Genomic DNA, 13602 nt, shown 5'->3' with positions numbered 1-13602 from the left:
TTTGAGTGCTGGGATGAGTGTCTGCTCGTGACCTTTGGGAAATGACTGTGTCTTTAACCTCACTGTGCCTCGGTTTCTTCATCTGTACAAGTCAGACCTACATTATGGGATGTTGAGAGGATTACATGTAAGGTACCTAAACTAGTACTTGGTTCAGTCTGTGCTCAGTAACTGTCTAATGTTGCCATTATTATTGTTATTATTATTATTATTATGTGTCTGGGGTTCTGCCTACAATAGCATATGGTCTTTTTCAGCACATACGTGTCTGTGCGTGTCTGGTGATGCCCTGATGCCTGTGTATTTCTGTGTGAGTGTGTGTCAGCATGAGTGTTCAGGCAGGTACGTGTGTCAGTGTGTGCTGCGTCTGATAGGTGTGTCCCAGGAGGCAGTGTGTGTGTGTCGGGGGCCCGATATCCGCACGACACAGAGAGCGAACACCGGAGAGACAGAGAGAGCACGAGAGAGCCCATGAGGGCGCCCAAGAGAGAATTTGCTGATGGTTCTTAATTAAGCCCCGTGGAGCCCAGCAAAGGCTTGTGCTAATCAGCCACGGGGAGCTCTGCTGGTTTGGGGGGCAAGCTTTTCTGAGTGGCGCTCAATGCTAATTAATTTAATGTGTTCATGGCATCCGCTTCCTGTTTTAATTGTCGTTTATCTCCATGGAAGAATACCGGGGTTGGCAGTGTTGTTTTGTTGTTTTTACATTGCTTCTTAGGTTCATTAGTAACTGAGCCCAAAATCTGCGTGACTGCAGGTTCCCTCAGACAGCAGCCTCTTCGGCCTCCTCCAGGACCGAAGGACCGTTACCTAAAACCTGGAGAGGAAGCGGTGGGGCTCGGGGTTGGTGGCAAACTAGAAGGAAGGTGCCACCCCTAGCGTTGCCCGTGGCAGCAAGGCCTCGGCTCTAACCTGCTGGTCTCTTTCTGCCTTTGGCTGGGCTGTTCCCTCTGCTGGGAACATCCTGTTCCCACCACTTCCTCACCCAGCCGACTGTTTCCTTTTTTTGTTGTTCTTTCTAACAGATGTCTTATTATATAATATATATATATATATGGGGAAATGTGCATATCATAAGCATGCGGCATGCCGAGTTTTTCAGAGTGAACAAACCGCATAACCAGCATCTAGACCAAGTAGAGCATTCCTGGCCCTCAGAAGCCCCACTTGGGTCCCCATCCAGGGGCTGCTCCCCTGATCTTTAACACACAGATGGCTTTTGCCTGTGTTTGTATCTGATCTTAAGTGAATCACACACACACACACACACACGCCATGGTATCTGGCTTCTTTCGCTCCATAGTGTATCTGGGAGAGTCATCCACGTTTTTTGGAGTAGTTGCAGGTTATTCACTGTCATTGCTGTGTAGTATCACATTGTGGGAATACGCCACAGTCTGCCCACATTCTCTGGTCGGTAGACATGTGGAGGGTTTCCAGTGGGCTTCCGTGAGCATTGGTCTGGGTCTCTTGGTGGGTGCACAGGGGCCCGCGTTTCTCCTGCACACCTACCAATGAGTGGAAGCGCATGTGTTCCCCTTTAGTGGTTGCTGCAAAGCAATCTTCCAAATCCCTAATGTGCTCTTGAACTTCATTGTGGTCGAGACACATCTTCCTCCTGAAAACCTTCCCTGCTCACTTTCCCCCCGACCTGTTTAGTGTCAAGAATAGAGGGAAAGGCATCTAGGCTGGTAGGTCCAGCCTCGGAAAGGCTCGGAGGCCGGGAGAGGAAAGCCGCCAGCCTGTCGGAGGGGCCGAGTCATTCTGGGGCGTCCAGCACAGGGACTTGGGCGTGGGGAGGCCGGGCCCGCAGCCCCTCAAAGCCCTGCTCTGTCCTCAGGATAAGGTGAACTTCGCGCTGTGCTCGGGCCCGCGGCTCGAGGCGGCCCTGGCCTCCAAGGATCGGGAGATCCTGCGGCTGCTGAAGGACGTGCAGCACCTCCAGAACTCCCTGCAGGAGCTGGAGGAGGCCTCCGCCAACCAGATTGCCGACCTGGAGCGGCAGCTCTCAGCCAAGTCCGAGGCCATCGAGGTAGGTCACGGGGGAGGAGGCAGGCAGATGGGAGATGGGTGGGGCATCCCTGGGTGGCACAGCCCAGCCTCACCATCTTTATTTGCTCCCCTAGAAGCTGGAAGAGAAGCTCCAGGCACAGTCCGACTATGAAGAAATTAAAACAGAGCTGAGGTACTAGGCAGAGTGAGGCCCCCCAGCCCCCAAGCCCTCTTTCCTGGCTGGGGTAACCGGTGCAGGCAGCAAGGGCCCTCGGCAAAGTGCATCACCTTGCTCCCTCCCCCACACTCCACTTCGTGGGCTCCTTGTCTCCTCACCACTGGCACCTTGGGTGTCATGCTCGGTCCTTCGCCATCGAGAGCTGTCTAAAGGAGCACGGGAAAGGCAGCCCTGCTGGGGGCGGTGTGAGGGTGGAGGGGAGGCAGGGAGGCCGTGTCGATCACATACGCTCACTCAGCCGGTGTCGGGGCGCATAGCAGAGCACCCCTCCCAGCCACGTTGGAAGCTCCCGACAGCCCCCGTTACAGTGAACCCAGCGCTGTGCGGGTCCGGCGGGGGGGGGGGGGGAGGCCGCTTGTTCTGGGCCAGGGAGGGCGAGTCACGGGAAGCGCCTCCCCAGGGCCCCTCTCCGGACAGGAGGAGCCTGGCTGGCCTCACTGTCTCCCCTCTCCCTGGCAGCATCCTGAAAGCCATGAAGCTGGCCTCCAGCACCTGCAGCCTCCCCCAGGTGAGCGTCCCTGCCACCGTCCCCGCGGGGCAGGCTGTCCCTGAGAGCCTTCCCCCAAGCGGCCCTCTCAGCCCGGCCTCTCGTCCCCGCAGAGCCTGGCCAAGCCCGAGGACCCCCTGCTCATGGCAAAGGAGGCCTTCTTCCCCGCACAGAAGTTTCTGCTGGAGAAGCCCGGTCTCCTGGCCAGCCCTGGTAGGCGAGAGAACGTTCTTGGGGCTGAGGGCTGGGTGGGGGTGTCCACCGACCACTGCTCTCCACTGGGGCCGGAGGATGATGGGAAAAGGGGTACGTGCTGATGGTGCACCTGCTGTGTGCCGGGCACCGAGCCAGGCACCGTCCCTGGCTGAGCCAGCTGGCAGCCGTCCCGTAGGAAGTCCACACGCATGTGTGGGACAGACCGCTCAGGGACAGACTCAGGGACAGACCGCTCGCCCGGGCCCCGGGGCCTGCACTCAGCCCCAGGCCTCACGGGCAGTGGGATGAGGTCACGGGCCAGGGAGGGTGTTCACAGGCCCCGCACAGCAGGCCAGGGGAGGGCCTGCAGGCGCTGCTTTCTCCAAAGTCTCCTCCTCAGCCACTTGTCCCTTCTCTGTATGCAGTGACACCGTGACTTTTAGCCGTGTGGCCCCAGCCAAAACTCTGCTGCCTCCATTTCCTCACCTGAAAAGTGGGGAGGGGGGTGCCAGTGATGGCCCCACTTCACTGATGAGGCAGGTACAGGGCACCCAGGAGTGGGCCCGTCTGCTGGGTGGGGTTAATCCGAACTCCCCGCTCCCAGGCAAGGAGCCGGGCCTGTGTCAAGTGCTCAGTTAAAGTTCTTCTCGGCAGGAAGGAGGGCTCCCCAGAACAGGCGTTCGGGCCAGGCCTTGAAGGGCCGGGGTCTGAGGGTGGGGGAGGGGCTGCTGGCAGACAGGGTGTCAGCGCTGGAGGCCTATAGCGCTTCTCTCTCTCCCCCCTCTTTCCCCCTCCCCTCCCCCTTCCTCTTCCCCCTGTCTCTGAATGTCGTCTCCACGTCGCTCTTCGTCTTCCACTGTCACTCCGTCTCCTTCTCTGTATCTCTGTCTCTCCCGCTGTCCCTGTCTTTTACTCTGCCTCTGCCTGTCTCCCTGTCTCTAACTCTCGCTGTCTCCGTCTCACACACGATTGCCCTCCCATGTAATGTCTCCCCGCCTCTCTTTCCCTGCCTGTCTCTTTTGTGTCTCTTTCTCTGTGTGTGTACTTCCCTCCCCGTCTCTCTGTCCCCACCGTCATCTGCTTCTCTGCCTCATTCGCTCTCCACCTCTCCCTCTCCCTCCGTCTGTCTGTCTCCCTCTAGAGGAGGACCCATCGGAGGAAGATTCCATCAAGGACTCTCTGGGCACGGAGCAGTCCTACCCGTCTCCTTCGCAGCTCCCACCCCCTCCAGGGCCGGAAGACCCCCTGTCCCCAGGCCCTGGGCAGCCCCTGCTGGGCCCTGGCCTGGGCCCCGATGGCCCTCGGACTTTCTCGCTGTCCCCCTTCCCTGGCCTGGCCTCAGGGGAGAGACTGTCGGGGGACGTGCTGCTGTCTAAACATCTGGTGCCCCCAGCCACCTTCAAGGGAGAGTCGGGCAGCCTGCTGGTGTTTCCCCCAGTCTTCTATGGCGCCAAGCCCCCCACAGCCCCCGCCACCCCAGCCCCTGGCCCCGAGCCACCCGGGGGCCTCGAGCCGGCTGACAGTGGCGGGGGCAGCATGGCCGGGGCAGGGCCCGGAGCAGAGGAGGAGCAGCTGGACACAGCCGAGATCGCGTTCCAGGTGAAGGAGCAGCTGCTCAAACACAACATCGGGCAGCGGGTGTTCGGCCACTACGTGCTGGGGCTGTCGCAGGGCTCGGTCAGCGAGATCCTGGCCCGGCCCAAGCCCTGGCGCAAGCTCACGGTGAAGGGCAAGGAGCCTTTCATCAAGATGAAGCAGTTCCTGTCGGACGAGCAGAACGTGCTGGCCCTGAGGACCATTCAGGTGCGGCAGCGAGGTGAGTGCCTGCCAAAGGCCTTTCCCGCAGCCAGGCCCGGGCAAGCCGCTGGCTGGGCCTGAGAACGCGGGCTCTGGGGTCAGGGCCAAGCTCAGCCGCTTCCAGCTGTGTGACTTGCAACAAGTGACTTTGCCTTCCTGTGCCTTACCTTCCCCCTCTGTAAAATAAGGAGACACATCCTCTCTGCCTCCTTCCTGGGGTCTGTGACTGCCTCTTCCCACCTGGCCCTCATGGGGCAGCTCCACAGTAGTGGGAAAAGGCTGGGTCTCCCCCCTGAGCTTAGTAGGTACCTCAGAGCCTCAGTTTACCCATCCATTCTGTGGCCTGGGTGACCACCAAACTTGCCAGACCCGATCTTCAGGCTACCCCATGCGAAGGGCCCAAGCCTGACCTCACAACACCAGAGTTTGCCCCCGAGTGTGCCCCAGCTCTGCCCTCTACCCATGGGGGGATCTCAGGAAGCTCACTTGAGCTTCCTAAGCCTCAGCCACCCCATCCATCCGCCTCCAAGGGGGGTTACATGAGTATAAAGCACGTAGTAACTGCCTGAGGACTGTGAGCTGTGGCGGTGGCTGCTACCATTGTCGTCATTATTTCAAGCCAGAGTCACTGGTGGGTCCACAGTGTGTCACACAGTAGCCTGGCCCTGGGCCTGCCACACACACTCACGGTCTGGGCCTCACTCCCCCAGCCCTGGGGGGAGGGGCCGGCCATTCACCCCACCCAGCCCCAGGGACTGCTCCCCACATGCAGGTCCCCGTAACAGGGCCCCCTTGCCTCTCCCAGGCAGCATCACCCCGAGAATCCGCACACCAGAGACGGGCTCGGACGACGCCATCAAGAGCATCCTGGAGCAGGCCAAGAAGGAGATCGAGTCACAAAAGGGGGGTGAGTGTAGCAGGCGAAGCCGGTGGCCTCTGGGGCCTGCTCTGAGCGAGAAGCGGGGCCTCGGCCCCCCCTTTCCCATCGTGCACCCAGAGGGGATCCCAGCCTCTCCTGGTCCCCAGCCAGCCAAGGGCTAGGCCCAGAAAGCGCCGGATCCATGCTGTCCAATACGAAGCCACTAGCCACACATGTCTGTATCCATTCAAATTAAATACAACTAAATAAAATGACAGCTTCTTTAGCTACACTGGCCACATCGCCCATGTGACAAGTGGCAGCCGTATGGGACAGCACATCTCGGAATGTCTCCCTCACCACTCAGTTCTGGGAGCGCTGGCCTGGACCAGTCGGTGTCGGCCTTTCAGGGGCCCCAGACCAGTAATCACGGGGCAGCACGTCGCACGCACCACGGCCTGAGCCTCACCCCGACTGCCAGTCCCCGCTCCTTGCACTGCACCTTCTGATCCCCAAGGAGGCACTGGTCCGGCCTCCTCCCGCGTCCCAGACGGCGCCGTCCTCACCTTCCCAGCCAGAGTCCTCGCCCAGTGCTGCTGCCAGCCTCAGACTCAGTGGCCGAAAACAACACGAGTTTGTTATCTTCAGTTCTGGGGGTCAGAAGGCCAAACGCCGCCTCCCTGGGCTAGTCAGGGAGTCGGCAGGGCTGCCCCCTTCCGGAGGCCCCCGGGGTAGAGTCCACTCCTTACCTTTCCAAGCCCCTCAGTGAGGCCCACATTCCTTCCTCCTGGCCCTTTCCTCCATTGTCAAGTCCAGCATCCCAGCCTCTTCAGCTCTCTCAGATCATCCCGACTCCCTCTTCCAAGCGCCCCTGGGGTTATGTAGGGCCACCCAGAAACTGAGGATAAGCTCCCCATTTCGTGGCCCTTCACTGTAATCACACGGGCAAAGTCCCCTTTGCCGTGTAAGGTAACATACCTACCAGTCACGGGGACGGGGACGGGGATATCTTTGAGGGGCCACCTCTCACGAGTTCCAGAGCCACAAGCCGGCTGCTGGGCCTGTCCACCAGGGTCCCCACTGGCATCTCGGCCTCAGTATGTCTGAGACGGAGCTCACTGTCTTCCCCTGCCCCTTACTCCCTCTTCAAAGTCACCCACTCAGGGCTGAGAACCTGTCCCAGAGGGCGCTAGAAACCCAGAGTGAGTTGAAGGGCTGCCCTTGACCTCTCCCCATGGCAGCCATTTAGCCAGCCCGTCCAGGGACACTCACCCTCCAAGAGATTTTTTCAAGCTTGTCCATTCCGCACCCCAATTGCCACCAGCTAGTGAGCCACCATCGTCACTTGCTGGGGCAGCTGTAAGAGTCTCTGCACGGGTCTAGGCCCCACTCCACCTGGACATCAGAGGGATCTTTCTAGGGCACACACCTAGTGATGTCACGACTCAGAATCCTTCCACGGCTCCCCGCCGCCCTGAGGATGAAACCCCAGCGCCACCACAAGGCCTGCGGTCTCCAGAGCCCTCCCGATCCCTCCACGTCGCACACGTGCACGGTTTATAACCATCCTCATCCTCATCCCCTGCTGCCGGCCTCGTCCCAGGCACCTGGCACCTGGCCAGCTCCTCGCACTGTATGACTCAACTCAGAAGTCAGCTCCTCCAGGCCCCCCAACCCGTACAGATGGAGTGGATACTGCTCCTCCTCGGATCCCCCCAAATTACATCTATGCTTAGTGCAACGGAGCCAGTGCGCTGTGCTGCCAGTTCTGCCTGGCCCTGGTGTTGATGAGCTGTGTGACCTGGGCCAGTTTCCTTAGCCTCTCTGTGCCTCCATTTCTCACCTGAGAAATGACGACAGTGTTAATAGTCCTTAAGGTTGTGTGAGGGTCAAGTGAGATCAGCCCTGGCAAGCATGCAGCCTGGGACCTGGCGTATAGAAGTCACCCGTGAAAGGTTAGCCTTTCTTACAGGTAACATGACCATTATTAGGTCTCTGTTCTTTCATTTTTCCTGTTACAAATGACCCTGCTGATGTGGCTGTCCCTCCCACTGGTCTGGGGGCTTCTTGCAGCCAGGGACCGGCTGCATCCCTGCACAGTGGAGTGCAACGTGGTTATAACGCGGTTGCTGACTTAGAACAGGTTTCAGTGCTCCCACTCTCTTTTGCAGTGTCTGCTGCCCCCCGGTGTTGGCTCAGAGCAAGTGTCCTGATTCCCAAGCCTCTGCTTGGCTGCTGGGAGCCAAGAGATTCCCAGAGGCCCTCCCTTTGCCTGTTCCCTGAGGGGGCTGGAGGGCTGCTTACCCTGCTAGGAGCCCACAGTGCCCCAGCCACAGAACCTGCCGAGCCCCTCCTGTGCGTACACCCGTTTCTTTTGCTCAGCCACTGTAGTGAGAGAGGGGCAATCATTCTGGGAACATTTACTGTGTACTCGACACAGGTTACAGATGTGGATGAAACACTCCATTGGGTGAGAAGAACCATGTGACACAGAACAGCTGAGGCCAGAGAGGGCGAGCTGTGCCCACAGGGACACAGAGACCAAGGCAGGACCCAGGGCTCCTGGCTCCCTAGTCAGGATCTCTCTCACTGGGGGTCAGCAGCGAGGCAGTGGGGAAAGTGGAAAGGCAGCATCACGGCAGAGGGCCGGCCAGGAGGCGTGCGTTCTGTGAAGGGCTCAGCGGGAGGTAGGAGGCCAAGGTTACAGCCCCACACCCCTGACACGGGGTCAGCGCTGAGCAGAGAGCCCCCCAGGGAGGGAGGGAGGGGATTACTGTGGCTGACTGCCAACGCGGGAGTTTCACTTCTGGGGACTGGAGGGGATGTCCACGTTGGGCACAAAGATTTTTAGACAAGTCTTTCCTTTATCGTTGTCACAACAGTGAGAAACTAGAAACAACCTAAGCGCCCAGAGTGGGGGGAGCAGGTGGTAAAGCAGAGGCTGTCCCCCCAGTAGGGCATGCCACCACTGAAGACAAGAAGGGAGAGACAGGCATCGACTGGTCGCTCCACTTACGTACACATTCGTTGGCTGGTTCTTGTATGTGCCCTGACCAGGAATTGAACCCGCGACCTTGGCATGTCGGGGGTAACGCTCTAACTGACCGAGATACGCAGCCAGGGCAAGAGAACTTGGAATCATAGGGGAAAATACTCACGTGGACACGAAGTGGGGACAAGCCAGGCAACACTCGCACTTCAGTATGATCGTCCCACGCGTGGTGTCGAGAAATGGATCGAGGGAATACCCGGGAACGTTTCCTGTGGTTCCCTCTGGGAGGGAGGCTAGAGGGGGTCTTTTCATTTCCGCCTTAGCTTTTTGTGTTCTCTTAGCTCTCTGCAGTGTGCACATATTATTTTTTTTAATTGAGGTGAGTCACATAACAGAATTAACCATTGCAAAGTGAACAGTTCGGTGGCATTTACTATGTCCCCAGTGTCGTGCAGCCACCACCCTTATCTAGTTCCAAAACATCTTCACCACCAACAAGGAAACACCGTGCCTGCTTAGCAGTCGTTCTGCATTCCCTTCCTCCCAAGCCCCAGGCGGCCGCCGGTCCTCCCTCTGTCTCCGTGACTCCCTATTGTGTAAATTTTTGTGTAATGGAAACTTTGTATAAATGGAAATTATGTGTAATATTTTGTGTAAAATATTTTATGTAAAATATTTTACATAAATGGATATTTTGTGTACATGGAAATTATACAAGATGTGGCCTTTTGTGTCTGGCAGCTTTCACATAGCAACATGTTTTCAAGATTTTTTTTCCCCATTGTAGCAGGTACCTCTGCTTCATGCCCTTTTGTGGCTGAATAACATTCCCCTGCTGTATTACTTTTTAGTCAGAAACACAAGAGAAATTATTTTTAAAATTAATGGGGCTGCGGGACCCACCAGGGCGGGCAATACCACAAGGTAACAGGGAAAGGGCTGCGTTGAGTTGGCGTGGTCCCGGGGTGGGGAGACCCCGGCGTGGGAGAGGCCACTCGTGAGGCAGAGGGAAGCATCATTCTGTTGTTCCTTTTTGTTTATTAGTTTACAAGATTTTTTTGCTAAATAGCATATTGTTTATTTTGCTTGTTTTGGAGCTCTAAAGGAAGCAGATTATACTGTGTATCATCTTCTGGAGCTTCTCATTTTCATTCAGGATTCATGTGTGGTTTTACACGGTGACTTTTTATTGCTGTGTAGTATTCCGTTGTGTGCCCTTACCACAATTTATCACCCACTCCCTCCTCCGTGGGCGTCTGGGTTTGTGCCGTTACTTCGAGGTTAGAATAAGTGAAACAGCCTCTTTTGTGTACTCTAGTTAGTGTTTTTCTTGTCTTTGAACATTTGCATGGATGGGTCATAGCATATGTAAAAGGGGAGTCTTTTTGTACATTACATTACCCCCATGAGTATTTTCTGAACATATGCCAAAATCTCATTGTCTACCCATCTTAATGGATGCCTAATAGTCTGCCATAGAGACGGACCATAATTTAATCCCCCAGTTCCCAGTTGGTGGACACAGAAATTGCTTCCAGCATTTTGCTGGTATAAAGACGGATGCTGTGACCATCTTTGTCCTTTAAGCCATGCCCTGATGAAGGGCCTCTGGCCACCTTGTCATGCACCCCGCAGGTGAGCCCAAGAACTCAACAGCCCCGCTGAGCATCACCAATGGCACAGCGTCTGCCAGCACCTCAGAAGATGCCATCAAGAACATTCTGGAGCAGGCCCGCCGGGAGATGCAAGCACAGCAGCAGGCCCTGCTGGAGATGGAGGCGGGCCCCCGGGGCCGCTCGGTGCCGCCCTCGCCCCCAGAGCGGCCCTCGCTGGCGGCGGTGAGCCAGAACGGGGCCCCGACCTACGTCAAGCAGGAGGACAGCAGTGGCGGTGGGGGGACCAGCAGCAGTGCCACGCAGACGCCCCTCACCGTCCTGTCCCCCGCCGCCTTCGTGCAGAGCATCATCCGGAAGGTCAAGTCCGAGATTGGCGACGCCGGCTACTTTGATCAGCACTGGGCCTCAGACCGAGGCCTGCTCAGCCGCCCCTACACCTCGGTCTCGCCCTCACTCTCCTCCTCCTCCTCCAGCTACTCCGGCCAGCCCAACGGACGGGCCTGGCCCCGTGGGGAGGAGGCCCCCACGGCCCCCGAGGACGAAGCAGCAGGGGGTGAGGACGAGCCCCCCAGGCTGGGCGAGCTCAAGGCTGAGGGGGGTGTCCCCGAGTTGGGCAGCGGCGGGAGGCTGGCCTACTATCCAGCGTACGTGCCCCGCACACTGAAGCCCACCGTGCCGCCCCTGACCCCTGAGCAGTACGAGCTCTACATGTACCGTGAGGTGGACACGCTGGAGCTGACGCGCCAGGTCAAGGAGAAGCTAGCCAAGAACGGGATCTGCCAGAGGATCTTCGGGGAGAAGGTGAAGGTGGTGCAGCAGGGATGGGGAGGTGGCAGGAAGCTCAGGTTCATGGGACCGGGGAGAGGGACCAGCTGAGGACCCAGCCCCCGGTGCTTGTAGCCTGCACAGAAGCGTGTATGGGTGAGAACAGGGCAAAAGCAGGATTTGAACCCAGGTCCTTGCGACCACAAAAGTCCATTTTTCTGTAAGTAGCTGTCTCTGAGCCCTGTGGGGAGGGGAGTGCCACGGGCAGAGCATTCAGTTCCGTGGTGTTAGATCTGTGAAGCGTGTTCGTCTGGTTACCAACAACCACTGAGCCAGCCTCCCTCCTCCAGGACACTCCCTCCCTCCGTCGGCCCTCCGTCGGTCCAGCCACTGAAGGGGTTAAGGTTCAGTCCAGCCAGGGGTCTCCTGATGGGTTGGTGTCCCTGCAACACCAGTGGTTATGTAGTTTTTTAACATAACCTCTGCCCAGGAAGGGGAGCAGGCAAACAGTCAGACCAGCCCAGAGAAGGGAGAAGTGACCTAAGTGGAGACACAGGAAAGCCTCCTGGAGGAGGGGGCCCATGAGGGGTCTTAACGGCTGGGTGGGATTTTTACATGTGGGGACATCGGGAGGGCACTGCAGGAGGGGGTGCAGCACAGCACGGAGCAGGCACAGAGTAGGGAATGAAGACCAAACGAAGGCAGCCCCGGCCTCTCTGAACAGCGGTGCCTGAGGGTCTTGAAGGGAGAGGGGAGGTGATGGCGTCTGTCCCCGGGGCCTGCTGACCTGCCCTTTCTGCCCCCCCATCCCCAGGTGCTGGGCCTGTCACAAGGCAGTGTGAGCGACATGCTGTCCCGGCCGAAGCCGTGGAGCAAGCTGACGCAGAAGGGGCGGGAGCCCTTCATCCGCATGCAGCTGTGGCTCTCGGACCAGCTCGGCCAGGCCGTCGGCCAGCAGCCCAGCGCCTCCCAGGGTGAGTGCCCACAGGGCTGTTCCGAGGGGCGCCGCCAGCTCCCAGAACTGCAGAGCCCTCGTTCCTCTGCTGTGCAGTGGCACGTGCGTCTGCTTTACTGCCCACACTTGCCACTCTCCTCGGCCCTGCCATCCGGCCACCGTTGCTGACCCCCTGGAAGACTGCAGTGAGCTCCTAGCTGGTGCCCTCTGCCCTGTGCATCCTTCCTGCAGTTGGGGGCATGCATCTGTCGTGGGTTCAAACCTCCAGGTGGTGCCAGAGCAAATGCAGAACATAGCTGCATTTGGAGCCCCAGCCTCCGATCCCCTGTCAGAACCGCTGACTGAGGTCTCTTTCCCAAGGACCCAGTGTGCACCCCCAGAGTCCTTCACATAGGGCCTTGAGCAGCCCTTAATGACACATAGGCAGGACGGGGCTTGGACTTCGTCTCGGTGAGGAAACTGAGGCTCGGAGAGTTGCCCGAAGTCAAAGAACCTAAGAGTGGAGAGAAGGGGCAGGGGGTGGACTCCAGGGAGCCCAGGTTCCCTCTCCGGGATGCTCAGTGGGCAGGCCCATCCAGGTACCCGTCCAGGCCATGAGTGGACTTCAAAGACAGGACATCTGATCTGCCGCTGAGACCAGAGAAAGAAAGGCAAGGAGAGTCCAGACTCCGAATCCTGGGACCTCAGGGCAGTCAGTCTGTCCATCTGTAAGGTGGGGGTCAGTCCATAGGACCAAACCACATCTCGGGTTCACAGAAGTGAACCAGGTGGACAGGTACCCACAGGAGTACTGCCTGAAACACATCGTCAAGCAACAAAAGCCTAGGTCCCCGTGGCGGTGTTGATTTTAGAAGGTAACGCCCACAGACAGGAGTGCACCTTGTTGCAGCATTAGGGCTACAAGTTTATGCGTTAAAGTGAAAAAGAAGCAGCCGCCACCCACCTGCCTGGGGAAAGGGGCTGCTGGGGGGCGGGGGGGCGGGGCAGGAAGAGACTGGCTGGGAGGGAGTCTCTGGCCGCCTCTCCTTCCTTTTTTCTTTAAAACGAAGGAGATGTGCAGCCAATAGGGGGCGTTACCATCTATTAAGGTGGTGGTCCCGGGCAAGAGAGAGAGGACTTAACGTTTTCTTCTCTGTACGTTTCTGTAGCTCTGAAAAACTTTATAATTAAATTTTTTCATTGAAAAACTCTGACCCTGGCTGGTGTGGCTCAGTGGATTGAGTGCCAGCCTGCAGACCAAAGGGTCACCAGTTCGATTCCCAGTCAGGGCACATGCCTGGGTTGTGGCACCCAGTTGGGGGCGTGCGAGAGGCAACTGATTGATGTTTCTCTCCCTCTCTTTCTCCCTTCCTTCCCATTTCTCTAAAAGTAAGTAAATAAAATCTTTTAAAAAAGAGAGAGAGAAACCCTGCTCCATAGGTTATTGTGAGGACAGTCTATTGTTTTCCCAGCCTGGCCCTTCCCCATTAGCGTTGTGTCTGTGCTGGTGACAGTGACCGGGGCCATGTCAGCTCCAGCATCACAGGGATGTCACCTGGATGTCCAGGATCAGCCAGTTTGGGGGCAGGTGGGACCACAGAGTCCTCGAGACCCGAGACGCACGCTGCCGGCACGTGGGGCCGTGACGGCCCACTCGGAACTCTGAGGCCACGCTGCGCACCTCTGGGATGCGCCAGGGCCCCGGCCGGCAGGTCCACGCAGCGCCG

At 58.0% G+C, this 13602-nt stretch overlaps 1 protein-coding gene across 2 annotated transcripts in view; it reads left to right on the top strand.

The window, feature by feature from the left end:
- The window catches only part of CUX2 (cut like homeobox 2), a 218648-nt gene that overhangs the window by 195613 nt on the left and 9433 nt on the right, over positions 1-13602 (top strand). For both annotated transcript variants that reach the window (XM_045846220.1, XM_045846211.1), the window contains 8 exons: positions 1841-2032; positions 2127-2185; positions 2690-2738; positions 2831-2930; positions 4054-4728; positions 5515-5616; positions 10196-10977; positions 11756-11915. In XM_045846220.1, coding sequence (XP_045702176.1) covers positions 1841-2032; positions 2127-2185; positions 2690-2738; positions 2831-2930; positions 4054-4728; positions 5515-5616; positions 10196-10977; positions 11756-11915 — 2119 coding nt within the window. The remainder of the gene's footprint in view (positions 1-1840; positions 2033-2126; positions 2186-2689; positions 2739-2830; positions 2931-4053; positions 4729-5514; positions 5617-10195; positions 10978-11755; positions 11916-13602) is intronic.

The sequence above is a fragment of the Phyllostomus hastatus genome, unplaced genomic scaffold (genome assembly GCF_019186645.2).
Source record: "Phyllostomus hastatus isolate PE091 unplaced genomic scaffold, TTU_PhHast_1.1 phas_contig_1162, whole genome shotgun sequence".
Lineage (NCBI taxonomy): Eukaryota > Metazoa > Chordata > Mammalia > Chiroptera > Phyllostomidae > Phyllostomus > Phyllostomus hastatus.
Note: the sequence above shows the minus strand (reverse complement) of the source record. Positions and strands in the feature narration are given on the sequence as shown.